Source organism: Manis javanica, chromosome 13, assembly GCF_040802235.1.
Source record: "Manis javanica isolate MJ-LG chromosome 13, MJ_LKY, whole genome shotgun sequence".
NCBI classification, from domain to species: domain Eukaryota; kingdom Metazoa; phylum Chordata; class Mammalia; order Pholidota; family Manidae; genus Manis; species Manis javanica.
Genome location: NC_133168.1, coordinates 83,312,727 through 83,336,799, shown reverse-complemented (window position 1 = coordinate 83,336,799; position 24,073 = coordinate 83,312,727). Strand labels below are relative to the sequence as shown.

Sequence of the window (24,073 nt, the reverse complement as noted above, 5' to 3'; positions counted from 1 at the left end):
GTCCCAAGTCGGCCTCAGCAATGCAGGGTCCCCTCGGCCATTTTCTGGCACACCCATCTCCCAGGTATAAGAATTTGGTATGTGAAAATCAGAAGGCACCTGGCACCCATGTTGTGGTGCTGAGGGATGTTAGGGGGTAGCACTGGGGAGTGGCTAGGGTACCCTACTGCAGGACATCTGTCAGACCCAAGTTGCTGGGACTCTACTGCGTGATGTGGGACTGGACGTAGCCTCTCCCACCCACAAGCATGCCCACATCCAAAGACTCAGAGCTCGATGTGGCCTGCCCAGAGCAGGCAGGGGAAGCCCAAAGGGGAGCCAGTGTGAGGAAGGGGCACTTTGGGGAGGCTGTGAAAAGAGAAACGGGTTGAAGCAGGACAGCAGCCTGTGCAAAGGCACAGAGGTCATGGGAAGGCAGAGTAGGGGCACCCCAAAGGCAGAAATGGGTGAAGATCAGCTGAGGGGCCTATGCTGGGACGACCACAGGGAGGACGTGGGACCCCTGCCAGAGCCACAGATGACACTGGCAGCAGATGGAACCCAGCCCCTGAAAAGGGGAGCCAGGGCTGGAGAGAAGAGGGCAGGTGTGCCACCTGATCCCACTCTGCCCCAGGGTCTTTGAAGCTGAAGTCTGCCATCTTCTCAGACGCTAGCAATTGACAATGCCACATGCCTGCCCAAGACCAGACCAACCCCTGAAACCCCGGGATTCTGAGGAATCTGAGTACCCTTGGGGACACAGCCCACCTGAGCACAATTATGGTCAAGCTTGCATTTCCTTAATGTCTGCCACATGACCACAGGGACCCAGCTCCGGTGCAGATGGTGCTGGGCTGGGAGACAAAGGCCTGTGGCACAGCTGGGTGCCTGGCCCAGGAACGGCCAATGCTTCCACCTTGGGAGGCACTAGCGGCCCAGGGCTCAGCAGTCTGGCCCAGGCAGGGCCCTTGTGATAATCTGGGGTAGACATCCCCTCTAGCTCCATGGCCCAACCCCTCACTACCCCCAACCCTGAAGCACTGAACTCTCAAGTGTGGCCTCCACTTGAGGCTGGTTGGGGAGAAGCACTGTTCCCATGGCCCCAAGCCCAGTGGTCAAGGCCTCGAACCTTCTGCCCAGAGCCTAACACCTCCTATGTCCCCAAGCTTAGCGCCAAACCCAGACCAACAGGTGCCCCAGAGTGGCTGTGTATCTCAGACCTATGGCCCAGACTAATGTCCCCTGGCACTCCCAAGTGCCTCCTCTGACCAGGGCATGTTGAGGCCAGGCCACCTGGGCTGTCTCTGGTGGCTTGTGGGCGAACCGCCCTGACCCACGGCATCCCAGGCATGGGGTCAACCACAGCTCTGTCCTTGGCACAGACCATCTCTCAGGGGTGTTCTGGTCTTTGAGGACACCTTGATAAGTGAGGCAGGGAATGGGTCCAGGCAGGTCTTGGCTCCAAGTGAGGTGGCCGCAGCAGGCCCAAGAGAGAATCCAGCTGGTCCTGAGGCCCCAGAGTGTGGGCCCCGCTCAGCTCCACTTGTTGACGATGGGATGACTCAGTGGCTCCGTCCTCTGGGGCTGAGGCACGCGGAGCAAAGACGCGAGGTCAAGTCGGAAAGATCCTTTTATTGGGGTGGACATGGAGCACGCACTAGTCCATGATAAAACGACTTAAGAGAAAGATCCGTAAGGGCCAACTTCTCCCCCTGGTGCATGCTCAGAGCAAGGTCTGGGCACAGAATAGGTCCTGGCCAAGTCTTTAAGGCCCAGACCAGTGGATGGGCGCAAGAACGGCCCCCAGTTGTGCTGCTGGCCACTCTGGACCCTCACAGACACACTCTGATCTCCAGGGGAGATTTGGGGGCAGGAGGAGAGGAACTGAGGGCAGGGGGTGTTGGGTGAATAACGTTTTTAAAAAGCATCTACCAACATCACACTACTGGGTCTGACGTCCCCTTTAACCATCGCTTGGTACATTTTACAGCATAAATAAAAACTCAAGGAAAATAAATACATTGGCTCCTATGAGGTTGGAAGTGGTATGGGTGGCCAGGCGTAGGCAGGCTGGCAGGGGTTGGGGGGGGCAGTGCTTACACAAGGCTGTTGGGCGAGGAGCAGACAAGACAGGAGGCACCAGTAGGGGAACAAGAGTCTTAAGTGTCCTCGTGCATGTCTGGGCTGTCAGTCCGTGCGACCTTGCGGGGGGGTGCCGAGCTCTCGCCATCGAGGTCCACTTGCTCCTGGTCTCTCTTTTTGGCAGCATTCTGGGGGGCGAGGGAAGGAAAGGGGGTGTGTGTCTTCACTTGGGTGAGCTCCCAAAACCCATGCCCTCCCACGCTCCAGGGCTCCATGGCTCGCAGCCCCTCCTGCCCTAAAGCACAGTCCCCTGGGGTTGCTGGCCTATGACTGTCAGGTGTTTCCTGGGCATGAAGGAGTCAGCATGCCTCGTGATGACCCACAGTCAGACCAAAAGGCTCAGACAAGCCATCCAGCTGTCTGGAGGCCAAAGGGCACTCATGAACCGCGCATGGCCACAGAGAAAAAAGCAGGGTGGTTTGGGAGTCTGCTCTCCCAGATGGCAGGAATCAGCCTGCAGGCCTGGGAAGGGAGAGAAGGGGTGAGCCAGGCAGCTCGGGTTGTCTGAGCAGCCACTTCATCAGGGGTCATGCTCCAACCCCGCCCAGAGCAGGTCACTACTAATGTCCAAAATTAGGCAAAAAACCTGACCGTGCTGCAAGGAAGAGCAAAGCCACCCTGTACGTTAGAAGGTGGCCTCTGGGGCAACGGAAAGAAGGATAACTTTTCACTGCAACTATGCTCTTAAACAACGTTGCAACATTAAAGAGATTCTATGTAGCGACATTAAAGCCCATGCTCAGCACAGGCCACGGGAGCCAGCCCTTGGCATCCACAGGCCTTGGTGTGCTCGCTCGGCCCCTGCCTGTCCCTGAGCCCCAGAACCCTACGGCCTCTGCACCGCCATTCATTCCTCCGGACACTCTTTCCTCTCCTGTATCACCTGGTGAACTACTCAGCCCTCAAGGCCCCACCTGAACACCTGGTCTCACAGCCACCCTTGTCCTGCTCCAGTGCTGGGCATTGTGTCCCAAGCCTTGGCACTTGAACCCCAGGGATCTTACCTTTTTGTCCCATTGCTGATGTAGGTAGCGCAAAAGGATGTTTGTCTTTTCTGTTACAATGACTGAGGAGGAAAGACAGAAAGTCACAGGAATAGCCTGCAGGTAACCCAGCTCCCATCCTGGCCTGTGCCACCCACCCCCGGTCTCCAGGCCCATCTCTGCCTGGCTGGATTTCCCGGGACTCCATGTCTGCACCCCTACCCCAGGGAGGAGCGCTCGGGAAGCCATGTTTCCACTCCTGAGCACACAGCTGCTGCCATGAGCAAGAGCCGCCTGCTCCACCTGGGTCCCTGCTTCCCAGGGAGAGGCTGTTCTCTGCCGAGCACGGGACTCCCCACTTGGGCAGCGGAACAAGCCCCGCCATGAAGGCTCAGGCAGACCAGCAGCACAGATCTGTACAGCTGTGCCCCAGTGAGCCCTGAACCCACCCAGCAGGCACAGGGGATTCTTTTTCACAGTTCAAATAAAGCGTCACAACCACAAAAAATAACCTAGGGGCCCTCCTGCTCTGTGGGATCCTGGCCTTTCTTGCAGGGCTCTCTGCTGGTTACTCCCTCCCTGAGCTGCCTGTCCCATAGGACTTGTCTCAGGGTCTCTGTCACAGAGCTGGCAGGGGACACCCAATTGGATGGGAAGGGCCAGTGAGCAGCAGGAGAGGGCCAATGAGGGATCCCCTGAGGGTGGGTGCCTCCATATGGAGATCAGTAGGTCTGGGAAAAAGCCAGGCTTCCACTGCTCCCGCCTTCCCCTCGGCAGCCCAGTCACAACAGACTGACAGAGAACACTTACTCTGTTCAGATGGGTACTCCCGTGTAGGCAGGTAGACTGAGGGACGTCGGTTCTGGGGGAGGGTTGGGAAGACATGGGTTAAGAGGGCAGGCAGGAGGGCTGGAGTCCCCATATGCCTCTCGACCTGGCACCCACCCCCCAGGCCCGATCACAAGACGTCCAAGGATCTCAGGCAGGACTGGGTTTAAAGGGACCCCGATCGTGAGGTGCACATCATCCCCTTAGCCTGGCAGCTCCCCAACCCCTCCCAGCACCCAGAACACACTCACCGAGGCTTTGCACACAGAGTCAGCATGAAATCGACTAAAATTGCTTTTGTTGTAGACGGGCAATCCTTTCAAAAAATCTGCCTAGAGGACAGGGAAATGGGAAATGAGAACCCGGGCAGCAGGCTGGGTCAGCTCTGGGGCCCCTGTGGGATGGGCGTCCAGGGCACTTCTGCGCTCCTTCTGTTTTTCTGTTCAAGTTTTCTACAAAAAAGCAACCAGCCCTGGGAAAGCGCATGTTCTCCTTCAGGGTCTTCACAACAACCCATAACCAGGCTAGAGGGAGGGAAATAGGCTCAGAGAGGACCGGTCACATTAAAGTCAGGATCAAGCAGCAGGGGGGAGCCGGACCAGGCCTGTCCCCGGCACACCTGCCCTCTGTGCTTGTTGAGTACTATACTCCTGGTCTTGTTTCCCTTTACCCACCTTGAGAGACCGTGGATGGAGAAAGACACATCTTTCCTAAGAAACCCCACAGGCTGCATGACAACAAAAGGGGATTGAGGAGCAGAGACCTGGGGTAAGGGGACAGGGTGGCTGGGACAGAGAAACGGGAGTCCTGGGTCAACTGAGCTCCTGTGTTCTGAGAAAACTCAGAAATCTAAGTCTTATCATGTCACTGCCTATTTTTAAAGCGGCTGGGCAGAGGTAAATAGGTCTGTGGGCAGGGGGCAGCTCAGGGGCTGCCCTGGGAGGGAACACTGCCTGGTCCACAACCCGGCCTCTCACAGGGAGGGCATGAGTCTGCAAGCCAAAGATCGTTCACAGCCTGACCCTGGGAAAGTCCTTTTGCTCTGACACTCTGGCATTAGCTGGGCAAGGGCTCTGGAGGGGAAAGACTCTGATTCTGGGCAAAAGCAGACTGTCAGCTAGGAGGTGAGTCTCAGCCACAAGACAGGGTAGTAAAGGCCAGCGGGAGCCATGTCCACTCCCAGGACACTGAGGCATGAGAGTCTGAGGTGCTCGGGAGGGGCAATGGCCAAAAGCCTGGTGAAGGGAGGGACTTCTCAGCACAGCAGAAGGGCAATGCTGTCATCAGCCAGGGAGGAGTTCTGCATATGGCCTGCCAGGGGCTGGAGTCACCTTGTAGTAAAGATGAGGAAATTGAGGCAAAAAGGTCACATGACACTTGTCTGAGGTCACACAGTCCCAACGAGAAAACAAGGAAGTCAAGTGAACCCAGCTTTGCTCAATCTCAGAAGCTAAGTTCTTTCTTTGACATACCAGTGCCTCAGTTTCCCTGCCTGAAAACTGAGGGCTCAGAGCTCCTGCAGGCTGCATTAACCCTCAGGAAATCTATCCCTAGATCTGAGCTCAGGCAGTAAGTCACACAGACCTTAGCTGCTGTTTGGGTGCTTCCCACCACCCTCCAGGGCAGGTGGGAGGGCCGGCCAGGAAGCTGGCCACCCCTCCCACCCAGGAGTGGCCCTCACATCTGGATGACCTACTGCCCTGGAGCCGGCTCAAAGCCCCTCAAGCCTGCTCCCCCATCTCAGGACCCCTACTTCAGCTCCACTCTAGACTACAGGGCCCACTCTATCCCCTGGCCAGGTGTTCTCAGGTGCCTACTATGTGCCAGGCAGCAGGGCCCTGGGGGGGGCGCCACAGCACACCTGCTCCTGGCCCCAGGGAGCACCAGCCACTTACAGACACACAGACGTGGGTCAAAGAGCTGTGCCAGGAGGGCAGAGTGGCCATTACGAGCAGGGTGCCACAAGGTACCATGCAGCCCAAGACAGCCCAGGGAAAAGGTCTGGCTAGTTTGGGGCATCAGGGAGTGCTGCCCAGACCCTCTGAAGTCCTGGCACAGCTTGGCCACATGGCCCCCCAGCTGTGTGCTGTGCTATCGTCCAAGAATGCCCTTCTTTTCCCCATGTGAGAAACACCTGCCAGCCTGTCCGCTCAACTCACAATCCCCCCGCCCCTTCCCTCGCCTCACACCTCGGGGAGCCTCTGCCAGAGGTGCGCTCAAACCCCACAAGGTCATGTTTACACATCACCTCCCTGGCTGGACTGGCACCTCCCTGAAGGCAGAGGATAAGACAGGCAGGACTCACATGGGGCCAGGCCTCAGAGTGGTGAGAGGTGCTGGGGCCCCAGATGTGCACTAAGTCCTGGCTGGGTACCCCCTGGCTGTGCCTACCTGCCCAGCTGCCTGTTCTGAGTTTGCACAAAGCATCATCAAGGGCAGCAATTAGCATCAATAAATTTGTACTGAAAATGTGAAGAGAGGGCATGGCCAGTACTTCTTGTTAGCTTAGCAGGAAAACAAGGCCTCAGACACAGCGGGGGAAATCCTCACCTCAGCCAGACACATCCTATCCACAGCTGGGCCCAGAAACTGTCCACTACCTCAGGAGACACTCACTGACCATGTGTGTGCCAGTCCCTGGGCAGACAGCCCACCAGCAATCCAACCAGAGAGAGATGAAAACAAATGGCATGCCAAGAGAGAGACAAGGGGGGCTCCCACAGCCAGGAAGGGCTCCCTTGAGGAGGTGATGCTCACAGGAGGAAGAACATTCCAGGCAGAAGGAGCAGCAGGTGCGAAGGCCCTGGGGAAGCAGGGACTTGGAGCCTTGAGAACACGAAAACAAGGCCAGTATGGCTGGAGCTTGCAGACAGTGGGGTGAAGAGGGTGGAGATGAGGTCATAGAGGTGGGTAGGGGCCTCAGGGGCTGAGGTGGGAGCTGGGGTCTCACCTGGGAAGAGGTCCCATCCCTGGATTGTTGCATATGCTAAAAAATGGCATAATCTGACTTACACCTTTAAAAGCTCCCTCTGGTTCTGGGTGAATTACAGACTGCCAGAAGGGAGGGATGGAGGCAAGGAGACCAGAGAAGAGGCTGGGGCAGGCGTCCAGGAAGGACATAGCAGGGCCTGGACCAGGGAGGGGAGCAGAGGACAGATTTAGGACATGCTCTGGTTGCAAGCCAGGAAGCACTCTTATGGACTGGGCATGGGCAATGAGGCTGCAGCAATGAGTCAAGGGCAATGCCCAAGCTTGGGGACTGACATATTAGGAACCCACTTTCCCATTTTCTTCTGCCTATGGACTAGGGCCAAGGATTATGGGTTTTAGGTTGGGACCTTGGGTCCAGAGACAATGGGGTTTTTGCTTGCCCCAACAAATGCTTCCATCACCTCTATCACCCCTGGGGGGTTCCAGTGAGTGATGGAGGGGGCTTCCACCCAATTCTGAGGCTGGGTCACTTTCCCACTTTACAAGGGGAAGGAAGCAAGCCCTAAGAACCACTATACCCAAATCCCAGGACAAGCCAATGACCCAAAGGGGATTTTAACCTCCCATCAACAAACTGGTATTATCCCCACTTCAGGACAAGCAGACAGCTGAGACAGGATGTTACCACCTCCAAGTCACCCGGCTCATCTGTTGAGTTCACTGTCTTAAACTCTACGACGTCAGTTCCCTGAATTGTCACAACCCTATGAGCCCTATCGCCATGCCCATTTAACACAGAAGGAGCGTGAGGATCGGAGAAATGAAGTTGCTCCTTCTTTGGAGCAAGTCGGGCCCCGAATGGTGGCAGGGTGAGGTCAGAGCTCTGGGGGACCAGGAGTCCGTGATGTCGCACTTCCTTTGGCAACAAAGCCCCGCATGTCACCATGTCAAGCCCCTTCCCCCGCCCCAACTCTCAGGTCGGCCTCCCAAGCCCTCGTGAACTGGAGAGACCCAAGCCCCGAGCGCCAAAGACGAGGCTTGAGCTGGGGGATCTCGAGGTACTCCCATCCCCACCCCCAGAGATTTCCAGGGGGAGACGCGACCCGGAAATGAATGAGTTGCCAGGCCCTGGAAGTCAAGATAGGGTCAGAGGTCGAAGAAGCCGAGGTGGGGTCAGAAGGAAGCCTGCAGCAAGGACCCGGAGGCCTAAAGTCATAGGTCAGAACGAGGGGCGGGGCAGGGCCTGGAGGGGGCCGGGTCGGGAGGTGAGGGGCCTAGGGGATTACTAAAGGTGGGAGGGCCCGCGTCGCCATTTTGTTGAGCGGAGTAGGATTACGGGCCCGGAAGCTGCCCTCACCATCTTCTGTTTCCTCCGTCGCTGCCTCAGCCACCGCCGCAGCCGCCACCGCAGCCACCACAGCCCCCTTCTTAGCCACCGCCGCACAGTAACTTCCAGCCACCGCGCAGCCGACGCTGATGTCGCCGTCACCCTCCCGTCATTGGCCTGCCCTCTAGCCCCGCCTCCAGGATGCCCGTGCTCTGCGCGCTCCCATTGGCCAGATCCTGCCAAATCGCGAACCCGTTGGTCGCCACGCCTATCCCTTCGTGGTCAGGTTCGGTTGAGGAAGCAAAACCCCGCCCGGGACTTGGCGGAGGGGTGGAGGGGGGGCGCTGCAAAACCCGGAAGTGGGTGGAGGCCGCATCCCCGAAACCTCTCGGGATTTGTAGTCCACAACTCCTGAGGTTCCGCAGCTTTCTCCTGGTTCTAGCGCTTGCTGCGCTTTTTTATACGGCGGGTTTCCTGGTTACCACAGCAGTCCCGGAAGTCTGGGACTCCTGTAGCCCTCCCAGCCTCCCCGCCGACGTCCCAACCTTAGATTTCCACATAAACCGCTCCCGCGCTAGCTGCTCGAGTATCTATGAACTGACAATTCAGACTCTTGTTCAAACACCCGTGGGTCCCCAGTGCCCCAAGGATTCAGCCCATCTGGCCTCCCTCGTTTACCTTTTATCCTGACCCATTCAATCTCTCCTCCGTTTGGGCCCTCATCACCCTGCCACATACTCCAGGAAGCCTTCGCTTACTGCGTTCTTCCTGAAGCCAACGTAGGCAGCTCCTGTACCTGACAATCCTCCTCCCGGCCTAGACTCCAGTGTCCCAGCGGCCTAGGTATAAATCAGTTCATGTCCCCACCCCACCCCACCAGACTGGTATCTGCAGAGGACAGGGCCGGGCACCCAGAAAGAGAAGTACTCAGGAAGTTACTACGTGAAAACCACTAAGTATTATATTACTCCAACAACACAGCAAATGAAAAACAAGCATCTCATTTTACAGGATTCAAATGAGCCTCAGAGGGCTAAGACTTTGTTCAAGGTCACACGATCCATCAGGCAAAGGATTCAAGCCCCTCCTACCTCCCAAGCCTTCCCAGACTTGTGAAAGTTATGATGCATGTAAGACAAGCGGAAGTTTATACATTTATAAGACATTTCATGGTATTAAGAAATTATTGACTATTCTTCTAGGTGCGAAAAGTTTTGTGACTGTTTTAAAGGGCCCTTTTCTTGGAGAGATGCATTCTGAAATACTCGTAAGAAATAACCAGATGTTTGAGACGTGCTTCTAATTAACACAGAAGGGGGCAGGCAGAGTTTGGATCACTGGTTGTCAGAGCCGTGTACTGGGTAAACGGGGTTCACTGTACTAGTCTGTGGACTGGTGCCATATATTCAAAATTCTTTCTAATTCAAAAGTATAAAAAGCAACTTGGCAAAGTCTGACTTCCCACTCCCCTTTTCAGTCCGACCCGACTTCTGTCCTTGGGCCAACCCCACAATCTGAGGAGTACTTATGTCTGAGTCGCCCTTGCTCCCCAGCAGCAGGAGAGGTCCGAGGTTGAGAATAGGGGTGGGGGTGGTTTTCCACCGGTAGCATAGCGCTTTTCAATGGCTAAGCGACTTGCGGCCCTTGTACATGCGGCGAAGGATGACCTGGACGCCAGCCGGCGTGCTCAAGCGCCGAACCCAGCCATGCTTGTGCTTGCGTTTGATGTTGCTCGGCTGATACTCGTTTCCGCGCGCCTTGCCCCGGGTCTGTTGCGTGGCGGTGAGTCCCCAGGCGTCGGGGAGCCCCAGCCAGGCCCAGGGCTGCAGCCACCTGCGGGATCGGAGGGAAGGCGAGAAAGGTAAGAGAGAGCGCTGTGTGACTTTGGGCCTGGCGCTCGACCTCTCTGAGCCTCAGCTTCCCGATCCGTGGCGGTAAGGAGGCTGGTTGCAAAAGGTCAAAAACAGCTGGCGCTGCTGTCCTAACTTCCGGATTTGGGGACGGGGCCCCTGAGGACTTACCTGGCATCAAGCAGTGCTGCCGACCTACTGACGAAGCCCGACTGGCGACCGATGGATCCGGCCAAGAGAGCCATGCCGAGCCGCCGGTCACGCCGTTCCGGCGCCAGCTACCCCGAAAACAATAGGCTTCGCAGCGGTGGGACGAAGACCTCTCGGAAATGTAGTTTCTCCTACAGCCAAGCCTGCTTTGCCTCGGAGCCGGGGTGGGGGTGGGGGTGAGCTCTTGTTCTACGCGTGCGCGTCCCTGAGGGAACGGGGTATAGTTCTTCATGTCAACCAACAGGTGGCAGGCGAATGGCACCTCTTCGGCTTGCGCGTGCGTACAACACATTTTGTCCCGGGGTCGACTGGGAGTTGTAGTTCCTTTTTCCTGTCCACTGGCAGAGGGAGCCCCGGGGTGGCCGTGGAGCAGCCTGTGGCGGCCGCCGGATGCGAGTTGGTCCTCCCACTCCCAGCGGGAGCCGGGCGGATGGCACACAGCTGGCTGACAGCTTTATTCTGGCCCTAGCCACGTCTCCGCCCCTTGGCACGGAGCCCAGGAGACTTGAGTTCCGTCCAGTTGGCTGGATGTTCTTTGGGGTGGTCCCTGCTCCCTTCCAGGATTCAGTCTCTCAATCTGTGAAACTCATGGGTTGTACATTGCCCCTGGAGGTTGGCACCATGCGGGTCCTAGAAAAATGTTTCTAATACTCAAATCTGAGCCCCTTCCCTTTATGGCTCCCCATGGTGCCAGGGAAAATAGCCAGATCCTCTGGCAGGCATGCAACACACACCCTAAATTTCAACCACACCTTCCTGATGCTCCCCTATTCGTCTTTTAAAATCCTCCTCTCTCTGAAGACCAGGGGGTCCTCAAGGGCCAGGCTCAGGACTGAATTCCTGCAGGCACCCAGCATCTCTCAACTTGGGGAGGACCCAGAGTGGGGGTACGGGAGAAGGAGAGTGTTTGCTGCATGAATAAACTGTAGTCTCTCTGGAGCACCCTGCGTGGGCAAGAGTGGGTGGCTGGACCTAATACAGCTCTGGCAGCAAATTCCAGGAGATGGGAGTGGGCAAGGAATGTTTAGCCCCTTGTCCTCTAAGCTCATCACTTGGCAAACCACTACAATACTTACTACACTGCTACACCAGTACAATGATACCAGTAATGTTGCCAGCATTTATCGTGCTGTTTTTACCTGCAGAGCAAACTCATGAGAGGATTAATTTCACAAAGAAATAAATGTAATGTCAGGGAAGCGACTTGCCCAAGGTCACAAATCAACAAAAGGCAGAGGACAGATTTGAACCCTGGACACTCTGATCCCAGCTAGGACCACAGAGTCACCTGGTTAAATTGGCCAACAGTTAAATTGACCAATCTGTGAAACTCCAATTCCCTAATTACCCATAGCTCCAAGACGTCTATTTAAAGGTTTAATGTGTAACAATATCCACATTTTGGAATCACAACGTGGTTTTAAATGTGCACATCTCTGTGCCTGGCTTGCCTTGTGACCTTGTGCTCTTTATGAGCCTCAGTTTCCCACCTGAAAAGGTCTGGGATTCTCTAGAACGGGAAGGTCAGCACAGAGAAGGGGCCATGGGGACTCCGTTTAGAGAGGACAGGAGAGTTTGGAGTCAGGCTGGCCGGGGGGAACCTAGTCGCAACCACGGGGTCCCGGCTGCCCCTCCCAGGAGCTCCGCAGACCCCAGGTTGCCCCCTCTTCTCGGCCCTGGGCCAGGCCTAATCCCTCCTTTCACCTCGGTAAGCCCCCGGAGGGGGAGGGACCGTTACCTTCTGAGCCCGCCTCTGTCCCGGAGATACCTCCTCTGATTGGTAGTCTAACTAGGCCGGGTCAGTCCGCAGCTGCAACTGGTGGAAGCTCCCGTCAGTCGTCGCACGGCCCGACCCCCGGAGAGACTTAAAGGGTCGGCTCGCCAGGCGGTCAAGGGGTGTCCCCGCGCTGACCGCCCTGGGCTTGCGCCCGCCAGCATAGACGCACCCGGTCTGACCCGGTGCCACCATGTAAACGGTGCCCTCAAGAGGACGCTGGCTTCTCCGCCTGGGACCCCTCCGCCCGTCCTCGGGCCCAAGTCCTATATGAGGTGAGCAGGGAGTGGACACTGGGATGGGACATCGAGGACCCCGGGGCTTCCATTAAGGATGGAGGTGTCCACAGAGACTGTGCTCAGGCTTAGGAAGCCGTGGAGCCCCAGTGGCCTTGACCACGCCGTAGGGCTGATGGGCACCCGGGAGGCAGAGACCTGGCTCCGGGAATGGGGGCTGGCGTGGCGCATGTGCAAACCCCTCTGTATTCAGGGATTGGGACCCCGCCGGAGGTTGGGGACGAGGCCTGATCTCCCTCCATCGGCAAGTATGGGCCACCATAGGCTGGGCTTTCGGCGTGTGTTATCACGAAAGAGTCCAGGGTGGGGACGGGGGAGGTATTGGTTCCAAGCCCTAAACAATAGGGGTGCGCAGCGCTGGTGTCCCCCTTGAGTTATGTAACTGCCTGTGGTTGCCATGGGCACGGGGGCGGTGGAGGATGGCCCAGGGAGCACACTACTACTGGGGGTTGTGTGGCAGACCCCCAGACCTAGGGTACTGACCAAGGGGTGCAGAGTGGCAGAGTGTCTGGGCCTCAGCTTGTCTATCTGTGAAACAGACCCAGTGCACCATGGTCTTGGGGAGCAGGACAAGGCCTTCTGGAGCTCAATACAGGACCCCTTCCCTCGGACATCACATTTTAGGAGCCAGGTGCAGAAGCCTGGAATGGGAACTCACTGGGATCTGCACCTTTTTAGATGCCTTTGGAGGCCCCCAGAATGTGCTGGTTTAGTGAAAGTGAGTTAATGAAAGAGTGCATGCATGAATGAATGAATGGATAAATGAGTGAATGAATTGGCAATGGATAAATGAGTGAATGAATTGGCTTAAAAAGCCATAACTGCTAAAAACTTGAGTTCAGGGGAGGGGTCATTAGGGCTAGGCTACACTTGCTCTAATGTCACCTCCTCCAGGAAGTACCCGCTGACTACACCACCTTCTCAATAGATGCTTCTTGGCTTCAGCCATAGCCAGGTCCTTCTCTCTAGGATAGACTAGGCTGGCCAGGGGTGTAGCAGACCACCACACAGGCACTGACCAGACAAAACATCTCAGGGTTTTGCTGGCTCTGGCCCTCTGGTCTGGAGACTGGATGGGACCTCCCAGTGCAGCTCACCTGACCCAGGTGGGGGTAGCGGGTGCTGTGGGGGTGGAGGGCTCCTCACTTAGCCCTTGAACTGGCTGTCACCCCACTCACAGGACACACCATGCTGACCGGGGTGACCGATGGCATCTTCTGTTGCCTGCTGGGCGCACCTTCTAACGCTGTGGGACCTCTGGAGAGCATTGAGTCTAGTGATGGCTACACCTTTGTGGAGGTCAAGCCTGGCCGTGTGCTGCGGGTGAAGCATGCTGGACCCGCTCCATCTCCCAACCCACATCCACCACTGCCAGATGCTGCCCAGGGGGACGGGTCAGGCTTGGTCCGCTGCCAGCGCCGAATCACTGTGTACCGCAACGGGCGGTTACTAGTGGAGAATCTGGGCCGAGCACCGCGAGCTGACCTCCTGCATGGGCAGAATGGTTCGGGGGAGCCGCCTGCCGCCTTAGAGGTGGAGCTGGCGGACCCGGCGGGCAGTGATGGCCGCTCGGGCCCAGGCAGTGCTGGAAATGGCAGTGGAGGGCGACGGCGACGAGCCCGGCGCCCCAAGCGGACCATCCACATTGACTGTGAGAAGCGCATTACCAGCTGCAAGGGTGCCCAGACCGACGTGGTGCTCTTTTTCATCCACGGTGTTGGTGGCTCTCTGGCCATCTGGAAGGAGCAGCTGGACTTCTTTCTGCGCCTGGGTTACGAGGTGGTGGCACCTGATCTGGCCGGTCATGGGGCCAGCTCGGTGCCCCAGGTGGCTGCAGCCTACACTTTCTATGCGCTGGCAGAGGACATGCGCGCCATCTTCAAGCGCTATGCCAAGAAACGAAACGTGCTCATTGGGCATTCCTACGGGTGAGCCAGAGCTGGGGTGGGGATGGGGGTGAGAGGAGGGCGTGGCAGGGACTGGAGACCCACTCACAAATGGCTGATTTCTCTCCTTGAAAAATACCATTAACATCTGCAACAAGATGGGATTCCTGCCAGCACCACTGTTGTTTCACATTCTTTTTAAGCAGTGTGTCTAAATTCCGGTACTATTGACATTTTGGAACAGGTAATTCTTTTCTATGAGGGGTTTTTGTGGGCATGTAGAGTGTTTAGCAGTGTCTCTGGTCTCTACCCACTAGATGCTGCTAGCACAATGGTCTAGTGAAGGTCGTGACAATCAAAAATATCTTTGAATGTTGCCAAAGTTTCCCTGGAGTCAGAATCACCTCTGGCTTAGAACCACTGTCTTCAACTGAGTTCAAAACTCAGTTGCTCTAGAGATCCCATGAACTCCAAGGAAGGGCTAACTGGAATCCCATAATTTTGTTTACAAGGGCATAGGTTGCTGTAATTCACTCATCTTTAAAGAGGTGATAGATAATCTAGCATTTAGATGAGAATGAATTCCATAGAAGGTTCTGGACCTGGCCACTTGATCACTGCCCAGTGGTATTCTCTCCTTGAATCAGGAGGAAAGGCAGGATTTGATCAGCTAGCAAAGTTGAGAACTACTGTTTTAGCTGTTGTAGCCCATGCAATTAGACAAAAGAAAGAAATGTTACATGCTTCCAAAAGAAGGGAAGCCAAGCTGGGAAGTAACAGCTATGCTTATTTATAGATAACATCCCCAAACAGTATGCTTATGTTAAATGATTCCTCCAATTAAATGAGCATCCCTCTGTGGTAGTTCCTGTGACCCCATAACAATGCACTGAGGTCAGCACAGTTACTATTTAATATATATGGAGACAGAAGCTCAGAGAGGTTAAGCAATCTGTTCAAGGGCACACAGCAAGTCACTGGCACAGTCAAGTCCACCTGACTCCTGCTAGTATCCCATCTGTCTTTACAGTGAGGGTTGGCAAACTTTTGCTTAAAGGGCCAGATAGTGAATATTTTGGAATGCAGGTCACATGGTAGGTCTCTATTAGAAGTTCACAACCCTTTGTCCTAGCAGGAAAGCAGCCAGAATTATAAACAAATGGGTATGGCTGTGTTCCAATAAAACCTTATTTACAAAATATTTTACAAATTTACAAAATTGTAAACTTAGTTTACCAAAGCAAGTGGCTAGCCCACAGGCCATAATTTGCCAAACAAACCCTGCTTTAGAGGGAATGAGGACTCAGACTGTGGGAGCTCCCCAGGCCACATCCTTCCACCTTGCATAAGGCAGCTTAGGCCAGGTAGAGAAGATCCTTAAAGAGAAGGGATACGCAGGAAATGGTGACCTTTGGGAAGCCAAAGAAGGGTGTGTTTAATCAGATTGCTGTCCTAATACTTGGCAGTGAGTATTTCTTGCCCCTTTGGGGATCTGATGAAAGTTCTGGATTTAGATCCTTTCTTTAAAAAAGCAAAAAAAGATCCACGTTGACACACACACACAGTCTCACAATTTCAGGGCATTGAAGATGCCATTCCCACCCCCATCTGGTGCCTATGAGCCTGAGGGGAAGAATTTTGACCTTCAAGGACCTGCCCCTTGGTGAGGGGAGGCATTAACCCCCTTACTACCTATATCCCTTACTGACCACTGCCTTTTCACCCTCTCCACCACCCACCCATCGGGCAGGGTCTCCTTCTGCACATTCCTGGCACACGAGTACCCAGACCTGGTGCACAAGGTGATCATGATCAATGGCGGTGGCCCCACAGCCTTGGAGCCTAGCTTCTGTTCCGTGTTCAACATGCCCACGTGCGTCCTGCACTGCCTGTCACCCTGCCTGGCTTGGAGCTTTCTCAAGTGAGTGACTCTGGTGGGCCCTGGCATCTCCCTGAGTTTGGTGGGAGGGGAAGTGGAACAGCCAGGGCTGGCATTGGGGACAACTCTGGTGGCCAAGCTGGCACAAGGGTTCCAGTAGTGCCTCCCCACCACCAGGGCTGGCTTTGCCCGCCAAGGGGCCAAAGAGAAACAGCTGCTGAAGGAGGGCAATGCATTCAATGTGTCATCCTTCGTGCTGCGGGCCATGATGAGTGGCCAATACTGGCCTGAGGGAGACGAGGTCTATCATGCTGAGCTCACCGTGCCCGTCCTGCTTGTCCATGGCATGCACGACAAGTTTGTGCCAGTGGAGGAAGACCAGCGCATGGCTGAGGTAGGGGCATGGCACCCTATCTACCACATCCCCATATTCCCTGCATGGGCAGTTCAGGTGGATTCTTCCTTGTGCTCCAGCCCCAGGGAAGTGAGTGCTTAAATCAAGAGTCAAAAATAGAATCCAGAAAGTTGGGTTACCCTGGACAGGTGTTAGGATTATTCATTTTCCTTGCAGCAAAGGCTCTCTTCACAGCTGGGATTTATGTAAGTGACCAATGACATGCTGCATGATTTTGGGGATGGAGAGGGTTTCAGGGGACCTCCAGGTCAGAGACTCCCAAGAAAGGGTCTTGGGATCCGTAGCACTTACAATAGTCTTGGACCACAGTGGTTCTTAGCCAATGATGATTCTGACCCCCAGACCTGAAAATGTCTGCAGGCTGTTTTGGTTGTTAGGAATGGTGGGTGGAGGCTTAGAAAGCTGCTCAACATCCTCCGAGGCGTGGGACAGCGCCCAGCACCAAGAATGATCCTGCACCAAATGTCAGTAGTGCCTTAGTTGAGAAATTCTGCGCTGGATATATCACAGGCACTTACTAAGTATGGAATGAATTCATACGGAGTCAGGCTTCACTGGCAGGGGTGGGGAACATGACACAGAAGAGGCCATCCTTCAGCTCCCCCTTGGGTGGAAGTTGGGGGATGAAGGGTAGACTGCAGGGGAGCCCCAGGGCAGCCACTGCTCTGCCATCACCTGCCTTGGCCCGCATCTCCTGTAGATCTTGCTCCTGGCTTTCCTGAAGCTCATTGATGAAGGCAGCCACATGGTGATGCTGGAGTGTCCAGAGATGGTCAACACGCTGCTCCACGAATTCCTTCTCTGGGAGCCCGAACCCTCACCCAAGGCTCTACCAGAGTCCCTGCCTGCACCCGCAGAGAATAAGTAGTCGCTTCGCTGGGTGGGCATCGCTTGGTGAGCCAAAGAGCAGAAAGATGCAGCTGGAGACGGCGCCAGGTCTGCAGAGCCAGACCACTTGGGCAGGCCGTTCACTCCGGTGAGCGGGGCTGGGTCAGGGAGATGGCCCCAGGTCAGCTGGACAGGGCGTGGCATCCGTGAGAGCCAGGTGAACGCCCTGCTCTCAGCTTGCATCCTGCGAGGCCTATCGGTGTTTCAGGACCTCAGCCAGAACCCCAGTAGAGGATGACCTTGTACAGAAGCCCCCTTTCCCCTAAGGCCATGGCCAAGGCAGGCCCTCCAGCCCTCCCTTTGTCTTCTGTGTCAGCCATGCTTGATCCTGGGACCCATGAGCCCTTCAGGGACCCTTGAGGCCCTGCCCCATTGCCCGAGACCCTCCCTACCCCCCATTCCTAGGCGCTGGGAGCTACTGTTGCCCAAGGTGGGAGGGATTGGGGGGTGCTGCCGAATCTGCACATCTCAACTTGTAACTCAATAAAAAAGTGACAATCCGAGTCTCCGAGCCCGTGCTTGGGTGACACAGGGCAGAGCTGTCCTGAGCCTTAGTATCCCCATCTACATACTGAGCTGATGCGAATACCTCCTTCTCCAGGCTGACCTGCAGAGACTAGAGGATGTCCATCGGCCAAGCCTGCATCCTGAGTTTCCCTACCCTCCTCAGAACATAAGGGCTGCTTGCACAGCATTGCCCGAGCAGAAGCTGTAAGTCAGGGGGGAGCTCCCAGGCCCGGGAGGGGAGGAGGAGGTCCAACTGAGGTGGATGTGGAGGTCGAGGTGAGGATCACTAGATGCTGCATGAGATTAAAGCAGCCATAATGGAGTGCCAGCTGCATACAAGGCCCTGCGCTGAGTATACCACTGGCCAGTTAGTACCTCTTACTATCCCATTTTATCTTCCAACTTGATTTAGGGCCACTTTTGTCATGGAGATTGATTTTTATTTTGAAGCCACCGAATCTTTTCCTTGTGTGTCTGGCGGGTTTCCCTACCCACAGCCATGCTCTTGTTCCTCTATTTATTCGAATGCATATTTATCTAGGGGCACCTTTGGTTTATGGGACAGTGAGAGGACAGCGTTATCCCTGCAGTTGCCACATCTTTGGTCTTTTCCCCACTGGTTTGTTAGCCTACCTGCATTTTAGGCCTAGGGTTCTCACCAGGCCCCTGTTTTCCATTGGCAAATTCTGGAGACATTTTTGATTGCCACAACAGGGGTGGGGGTAGTGTTACCCGCATCTAGTGAGTGGAACCCAGGGATGCCGCCCTGACATTCTACAATGCATAGGATGGCCCCCACAGCATAGACTAATTTGCCTTCAAGTATCATTAGGGCTGTGGTTGGGAAACCCTGTTAGACAAATCTTGTTAATCTGGGGTCTTTTAACGGTCACTGGATTCTTTCCCGGTGACTTGTTTGTGAATTCCTGGGCAGATGGCATGCTGTTTGAATTGCTATCACTTTATCAAGACATGGTGTCTAGCAGGCCTCCCAGTCTTCACATGAGGAAACAGAAGCCGGGAGAGAGGTTTCTTCAGCTGGGATAAAAGGTAGAGCACAGGCCCACTCCTGAGGCCAGGCCCCTAATACCAGCCATTGCCCCAGAGAAGGGAGGGACTCAGCACCAGAGCCAGGCAGGTAGGAACTTCTGCAGGCAGTACAGCCCGCTTCCTGCAGGATTTGGTTTGCTGAGTCGGTGGTGAATCCAATGAGGCAGCAGATAATCCGTGGTCCCTAAACTCACTGGATGCTTTGAAGAAACTTCTGGAAAGCCTAAAACGATCCTGCCAACAGCTCACCGGGGTGGTGGCTTGGTGTGGGTAAAATTGTAGCATTTCCAGAATACCTCGCCTGGCTTTGGGACATCCTCAGGGGTGGAGAGAAGTTCATCTCCAAGCCTATGAGTAATTACCTGGGCAACCGAGGGCGTGTCTGAACCTGAGAGGTTAAGGGGAGGGGGCTGGTTTGCTTGCTGGTTTCTTCCAGAGCAGAGGAGAAAGACAGCCCGGGACTGCAGTTTTGTAAGTCCAGGGAGAGGAAATCCCGGGGCAAAATACCTCTAAAAACCGAAATCAGTCAAAGAGAGAAATAAAGTTTAAAACCCCTTTATTGCTTACAAAACTGCAGTCCTGGGCCGTTTCTCCTGCTCCAGCAACAGCAAAACCAGCCCTCTCCCTCACCTCTCAGGTACAGACAAGCCCTCCTTGCCCAGGTAATTACCCATTGATATGAGATGAACTTCTCCACCCCTGAGGATATGCAGATGCACTAAAGCCAGGTGAGATACTCTGGAAATGTTACAATTTTACCCACGCTCTTACATATGTGAATGGTCTGAAATCAAGTTGCTTCACCAGAAGGTTGGGGTTATTGATCCTATTTTATAGTAGAAGAAACAGGGTCAGAGAAGCAACACCAGGAGGCTCAAGTTGCACAGCAATCCTGAGGAGGGTTAGTAATTCACCCACACCCTGAAGACCTCCCCGGCCCTGCTCATACACAGCAGGCCCTTGAGAGCTTCACAGCATTTACCCTAACCCTGGAGACTTTCCACCTGGGCTGAAGGGCAGCTGTGGCTTGGTACAGGTCTGAGCCACATACTTCAGCCACATGACTTCATTGAATCCGATCTCCACAATGATCCCTTGAGGTAGGACCTTTCAATGTCTCCTCTCACTGTACAGTGGAGGAAACAGGCTCAGAGAGACAAATTATTGGTCTGAGGTCCCACAGTGGGCAAGTAGCAAAATCCAGCTCTTGAGCTGGGCAGATTCTCCCAGCCCAGCCCACACTGTGGGTCCCCCACACCAGGGAGATCAAAGTGGACTCTGTCCACACAGACAGGACCAAACTGCCAAAGCACCAGCATATTCAGAGCCACCAAATGTTTCAAAGAACCTCTGCTCCCTACCTGTTCTCCCATGATGGGAGCTCACTACCTCTCCAGCAGTTCCATCTGTAAACCTCCCCTCAGCCTGAGGGGGACATCAGCCCTGCTGTGCAACTTGAGTAGAGCTGGAGGTCGGTGGCTGCTTTCATCATGGGGCAGCCGCAACACTCAAACACCTTAGGCTGGATGGCCAACTCCCCAGGACTCAGCTGCGGGCTTGGATGTCCTGGGGCCGCAGCTCTCGCTCGCCCTCAGCCAAAAAGACAAGGAGAGCACGGTGCAGCAGATGCACCCCCAAGCGGCGGCGCCGGGCTGGTGGCCAGCTTGCCACCACTCCATAGCAGTGCCCTTGTTTCTGGTTGGTCAGTGTCTGGATCCCTGGAGAGATTGAGGGTGAGGTAACTAGAGCAGCCTCAGGGAACCCCTGGCGGAAGTATGTGACAGTGAACCCACTGTGTATTGCCCTTGAGCAGGGATAAACCAATGGAGTAAAATATGTGTTCATGCAGTACAGAGTGGTACTCAATAATTGCTAATTGCATGAATGAAGAACCCTGAAAGAGAAAGACTGAGGGAATTGGTAGATTAAGTGCCCCTCATGTGGCCCCCACCAACACCCGACAATGCACGCACCTACCTAGAGCATCCACAAGACACGCCTCTCGAGTGTAAGCCTCCACAGCAACCACATGCTGGAAGCAATGCAGGGAGACAACACCACGACCACTGGCCCAAATGTCCAAAATCTGGTGTACCTTGGGGCAGGCCTTGGAGCGAGAGTGGGATCAAGAATCAGTACCCCAATTCCCTCCTTCCTCTACCTCCCCATGGCCCAGCTGTCCCTGCCATGACCCTGATCCTTATCCTCACACCTGTTTTCCCAGCTGCCTGTGGTGGCTGAGGGCTTCCCAGAGGTGGACATCTGGTCGGGCTCGTGTCCCCTTGCCCACATAGAAGATAGCATGAACAAAAGTCTGAAGGCATTCAACTGGGGTCAGTGAGAAGGCTCGAGCTGGCAGGTCCTGAGTCTCTCTGGATGAAGGATGTGGCTCAGAGAGGAAGAGGAAGAGACAAGAGTCGCCCCCAAGACAGTCTGTAAGGTCACAGAGTATCTTGAACCCATGTCCAGTGACCCCTTCTATAGGGCAGAGAGTGGTGGCTGCTCCCCAAGGACACTCAGCAGCTTGAACTGAATCCAGCCAACCTTTTACAGATAGAGAAGTTGATGACCAGAGAGGGCCAGTCCCCTTCCAAAGGACACACAGCAAATAAGAATCCATCTCAGAACTTTCCAGCTCCCACTTCTGGGTCATTCCTGCTCTGTGTACCTGGGGTCCAGCAGCAGATACGTGAAACTGGACTTCACAACTCCCTCCCGCCACCTTCTGTTGGGATCCAGCCGCTCAAACTGCTGGGCAAGTGCATCCTCATCTGCCTGGGCATTGGGGATACAGCCTGTCCGCAAGGCCTCAGCCAGCTCTGGGCTGTAGCCTGAAAAGTTTGGACCTGGGAAGGGAAATTGAGTCAAAGTAGACACAGGAAGAGGTGGTTCCCAGACTAGGACTAAGAGTCGGGGGTCTCCAGGGATTCCTGGAGGTCCTCTCTGGGTGCCCAGAAGGAACTAACCAGGAACAGCCTGGGCTTCTTCCAGCTGTCGGAGATAGCATGGCCGGGTGAAGGGTGTGATGGGGCCAGGGCTTTCGCCAAGAGCTCGGAGTTCTTGTAGTAACTCCAGGTCAGACAAGGCAGGTACCGGCAGGCACTGGCAAGAGGGTGCAAGGTCCCTGCCACCTGTGGAGCTTTCATCCTCTGAAAGCCAGAGGATGGCCACATCACCACTGTCAAGGGACAACTGGTCATCTGTTAGGAGGTGGAGGTCAGGGGATCCAGGCAGTGGTTCCTGAGGGGGACTGCGAATGGGGCTCCCATCTGGGAGGGATGTGGGGGAGAGGGAGGCAGCTGAGGAGGTCAGAGTCAGGGCCTCTAGACAGGCATTCAGTTCTGCCTCCCTGCCTGCCATGATGGCTTGGTGCACCCGCTGTGGGGTACCTGGAGACCTTGGCACTCTCTGGGAGGGCTGGACAATGGACAGGAGGCCCTGCCTGGTCTGAGGCAATGACACACCCCAGGGAGAGATGTGGTCCTCGGCTCCAGAGGCCTCTACAGCAGTGACAAAGGAGTCATCTGAGCTGCAGTCCCAGGGCCCCAGAGGGGAATCTGAACTCTCATCCTTCATGGTGACCTCAGGGTGGGCACAGAGACTGGGAGTTCCAGGACCAGCCTCCAAGCCCGTATCCTTGCTGTCACCTCCGCCCAGGCCTGTAGAGTCCGGCATCACATCAGGAGGTCCCCAGGGGCCTGGGCCTGAAGCAGGAGATGAGAGTGGTGGTCAGAGAGTAGGGGAGGGGGGAGCCAGAAGTAGAGATGGGAGTCGGATCAGACAGAAAGAAACCGCTGGAGGCGCGGGCAAGATGGAGAGAATCCGAAGCAGCCAGATTTGGGCAGAGGCGCTAGATGCGAGACAGAATTATCTGGAGAGAGTGGTCATCAGAGACACACAAAGCTAGAACAGAGGCTAAGCCCCACAGGCAGCGCAGGCCCCACTCACTGCCAGCCTCGGGCTCAGGCTCAGGCACAGGCTCCTGCGTCTTTGTCCGAGTCCTGATCCTCCTGTCGAAATCCCGCAGGACGCACGCGCAGTCCTGGTGCAGCTGCTGCTCAGCCAAGTCCAGCGGCCGGAGTCCGTCCTGCAGCGGTGCTGTCAGCAGGGGGCGCCCGACACCCTCTTCCCTCCCTTCTCGCTCCCAATCTCTCTGGGTCCGTCCGCCCCGCGGCTATCGGCGCTGCGCGCCGCACCTGATCGCGCAGCTCGGGGTCAGCTCCCTGGCTCAGCAGCAGCTCCAGGCCGCGGCGACAGCCCCAGGCGGCGGCCACATGCAATGGCGTCAATGCCTCGGCCGATCTGGGGCAGGAACCGGGGAAGGGTCAGCGGAGAAGGGAACTCGATCTTCGCCCCCGGGTCTCCGAGACTTGGCCCTCGGCTTCCCATCTCCACCTGCTGCCCTGAGACCACCCTCGGAACCTAGATCCTAGCCCTTGGGCTGGGACCCAAACCTCTGCTCTCTGACCCTAGAGCCTCTGCCTCTAGATCCGTAGCTTCGATCCCACTTCGGCCCCAGAGAAGCCTCATACCCCACCCTCAGTCTGGGACTCTACTCTGCCTGCCCTTTGACTCTCAGAGTTCAAAATCGCCAAGCCCCAACGTTGAGCATCGAGTTCCCGCCCTCACTCTGGAGACCACTCCCCTGTTTCAAAGACCCAACCTCTGGCCCAGGCCCCGCCTCACCGAGCGTTGGGGTCCCCTCCTCCGCGCAGAAGAGCTTCCAGGCAGCGCAGACCTCGCGGGTATCGGGCCCCGGCCGCCAGATGTATGGCCGCCGCGCCATCCGTAAGCACCAGGTTGGGGTCAGCGCCGCGGCGCAGCAGCTCCTCCACCGCCCTACGGGCAGGTGGTCAGAGTGGACCAAGACCCTCGCCCCGCACCCAGCCGGCCCCCAGGCCCCCGCCCTCACCGCGGCTCCTCCTCCCGCAGCGCTGTCCGTAGCCGCAGCGCCAGGCCAGCTCCAGCGCCCATGCCACGGCACGACCCCGAGCCCTGCAGCCCGGCCCGCCGATTTTCAATTTCCTGAGGCGCCCTCGTGCGCAAGCGCCGCCCCGCCCTTCGGCTCCGGTCCCCGCTCCCTACCACCGCGCAACAATTTCAAGCAAGCTGGCCCGCGCCGCACGCG

The 24,073-nt window shown here is 56.0% G+C and overlaps 4 protein-coding genes across 6 annotated transcripts; 1 reads left to right on the top strand and 3 right to left on the bottom strand.

Annotated features, from left to right (window-relative positions):
* Positions 1 to 1,591: 1,591 nt before the first annotated feature.
* On the bottom strand, positions 1,592 to 9,029 carry DDA1 (DET1 and DDB1 associated 1). The gene is made up of 6 exons (XM_017640925.3): positions 8,869 to 9,029; positions 8,221 to 8,426; positions 4,184 to 4,264; positions 3,915 to 3,966; positions 3,126 to 3,187; positions 1,592 to 2,249 (listed from the first exon to the last, which is right to left on the bottom strand). The coding sequence occupies exons 1-6, from the start codon at positions 8,924 to 8,926 to the stop codon at positions 2,139 to 2,141; spliced, it is 570 nt and encodes a 189-aa protein (XP_017496414.2). The 5' UTR covers positions 8,927 to 9,029; the 3' UTR covers positions 1,592 to 2,138.
* A 96-nt stretch (positions 9,030 to 9,125) lies between these two features.
* MRPL34 (mitochondrial ribosomal protein L34) lies at positions 9,126 to 10,434 on the bottom strand. Its single transcript, XM_017640926.3, has 2 exons — positions 10,212 to 10,434; positions 9,126 to 10,023 (listed from the first exon to the last, which is right to left on the bottom strand). Exons 1-2 carry the CDS (start codon positions 10,283 to 10,285, stop codon positions 9,810 to 9,812), a joined length of 288 nt encoding a protein of 95 aa, XP_017496415.1. The 5' UTR covers positions 10,286 to 10,434; the 3' UTR covers positions 9,126 to 9,809.
* A 1,324-nt stretch (positions 10,435 to 11,758) lies between these two features.
* On the top strand, positions 11,759 to 17,891 carry ABHD8 (abhydrolase domain containing 8). Its single transcript, XM_017640920.3, has 5 exons — positions 11,759 to 12,299; positions 13,501 to 14,248; positions 15,957 to 16,127; positions 16,263 to 16,479; positions 17,201 to 17,891. Exons 2-5 carry the CDS (start codon positions 13,509 to 13,511, stop codon positions 17,366 to 17,368), a joined length of 1,296 nt encoding a protein of 431 aa, XP_017496409.2. The 5' UTR covers positions 11,759 to 12,299; positions 13,501 to 13,508; the 3' UTR covers positions 17,369 to 17,891.
* Positions 17,892 to 19,484: 1,593 nt separating this feature from the next.
* Positions 19,485 to 23,980, bottom strand: ANKLE1 (ankyrin repeat and LEM domain containing 1). Of its 3 annotated transcripts, XM_037012962.2 has the most exons (10): positions 23,858 to 23,980; positions 23,632 to 23,784; positions 23,142 to 23,247; positions 22,894 to 23,032; positions 22,593 to 22,649; positions 21,912 to 22,094; positions 21,614 to 21,791; positions 21,158 to 21,317; positions 20,923 to 21,052; positions 19,485 to 20,663 (listed from the first exon to the last, which is right to left on the bottom strand). In XM_037012962.2, exons 1-10 carry the CDS (start codon positions 23,917 to 23,919, stop codon positions 20,491 to 20,493), a joined length of 1,341 nt encoding a protein of 446 aa, XP_036868857.1. In that variant the 5' UTR covers positions 23,920 to 23,980; the 3' UTR covers positions 19,485 to 20,490. The 3 variants fall into 3 exon arrangements, with proteins under 3 accessions (XP_036868857.1, XP_017496408.3, XP_017496407.3); XM_017640919.3 differs by having other exon boundaries at positions 20,919 to 21,052; positions 21,912 to 22,649; XM_017640918.3 differs by having other exon boundaries at positions 21,912 to 22,649.
* Between the last annotated feature and the right edge of the window lie 93 nt (positions 23,981 to 24,073).

Bases quoted from the DNA above. Each gene is read 5' to 3' on its own strand.
- MRPL34 (XM_017640926.3), bottom strand. From the start codon at position 10,285: ATGGCTCTCTTGGCCGGATCCATCGGTCGCCAGTCGGGCTTCGTCAGT. The intron at 10,024-10,211 runs GTAAGTCCTCAG...CCGATCCCGCAG, and splicing joins GCAGCACTGCTTGATGCCAG to GTGGCTGCAGCCCTGGGCCT.
- ABHD8 (XM_017640920.3), top strand. From the start codon at position 13,509: ATGCTGACCGGGGTGACCGATGGCATCTTCTGTTGCCTGCTGGGCGCA. The intron at 14,249-15,956 runs GTGAGCCAGAGC...CCCATCGGGCAG, and splicing joins CTCATTGGGCATTCCTACGG to GGTCTCCTTCTGCACATTCC. The intron at 16,128-16,262 runs GTGAGTGACTCT...CCCCACCACCAG, and splicing joins CTGGCTTGGAGCTTTCTCAA to GGCTGGCTTTGCCCGCCAAG.
- ANKLE1 (XM_017640918.3), bottom strand. From the start codon at position 23,919: ATGGGCGCTGGAGCTGGCCTGGCGCTGCGGCTACGGACAGCGCTGCGG. The intron at 21,318-21,613 runs GTACACAGAGCA...TCCTTCATCCAG, and splicing joins TATCTGCTGCTGGACCCCAG to AGAGACTCAGGACCTGCCAG. The intron at 21,053-21,157 runs GTGTGAGGATAA...TCTCGCTCCAAG, and splicing joins ACAGGCAGCTGGGAAAACAG to GCCTGCCCCAAGGTACACCA.
- DDA1 (XM_017640925.3), bottom strand. From the start codon at position 8,926: ATGTGGCAGGGTGATGAGGGCCCAAACGGAGGAGAGATTGAATGGGTC. The intron at 8,427-8,868 runs GTAAACGAGGGA...GCGATTTGGCAG, and splicing joins TGAATGGGTCAGGATAAAAG to GATCTGGCCAATGGGAGCGC. The intron at 4,265-8,220 runs GTGAGGGCAGCT...CCTGTCCTCTAG, and splicing joins GACGGAGGAAACAGAAGATG to GCAGATTTTTTGAAAGGATT.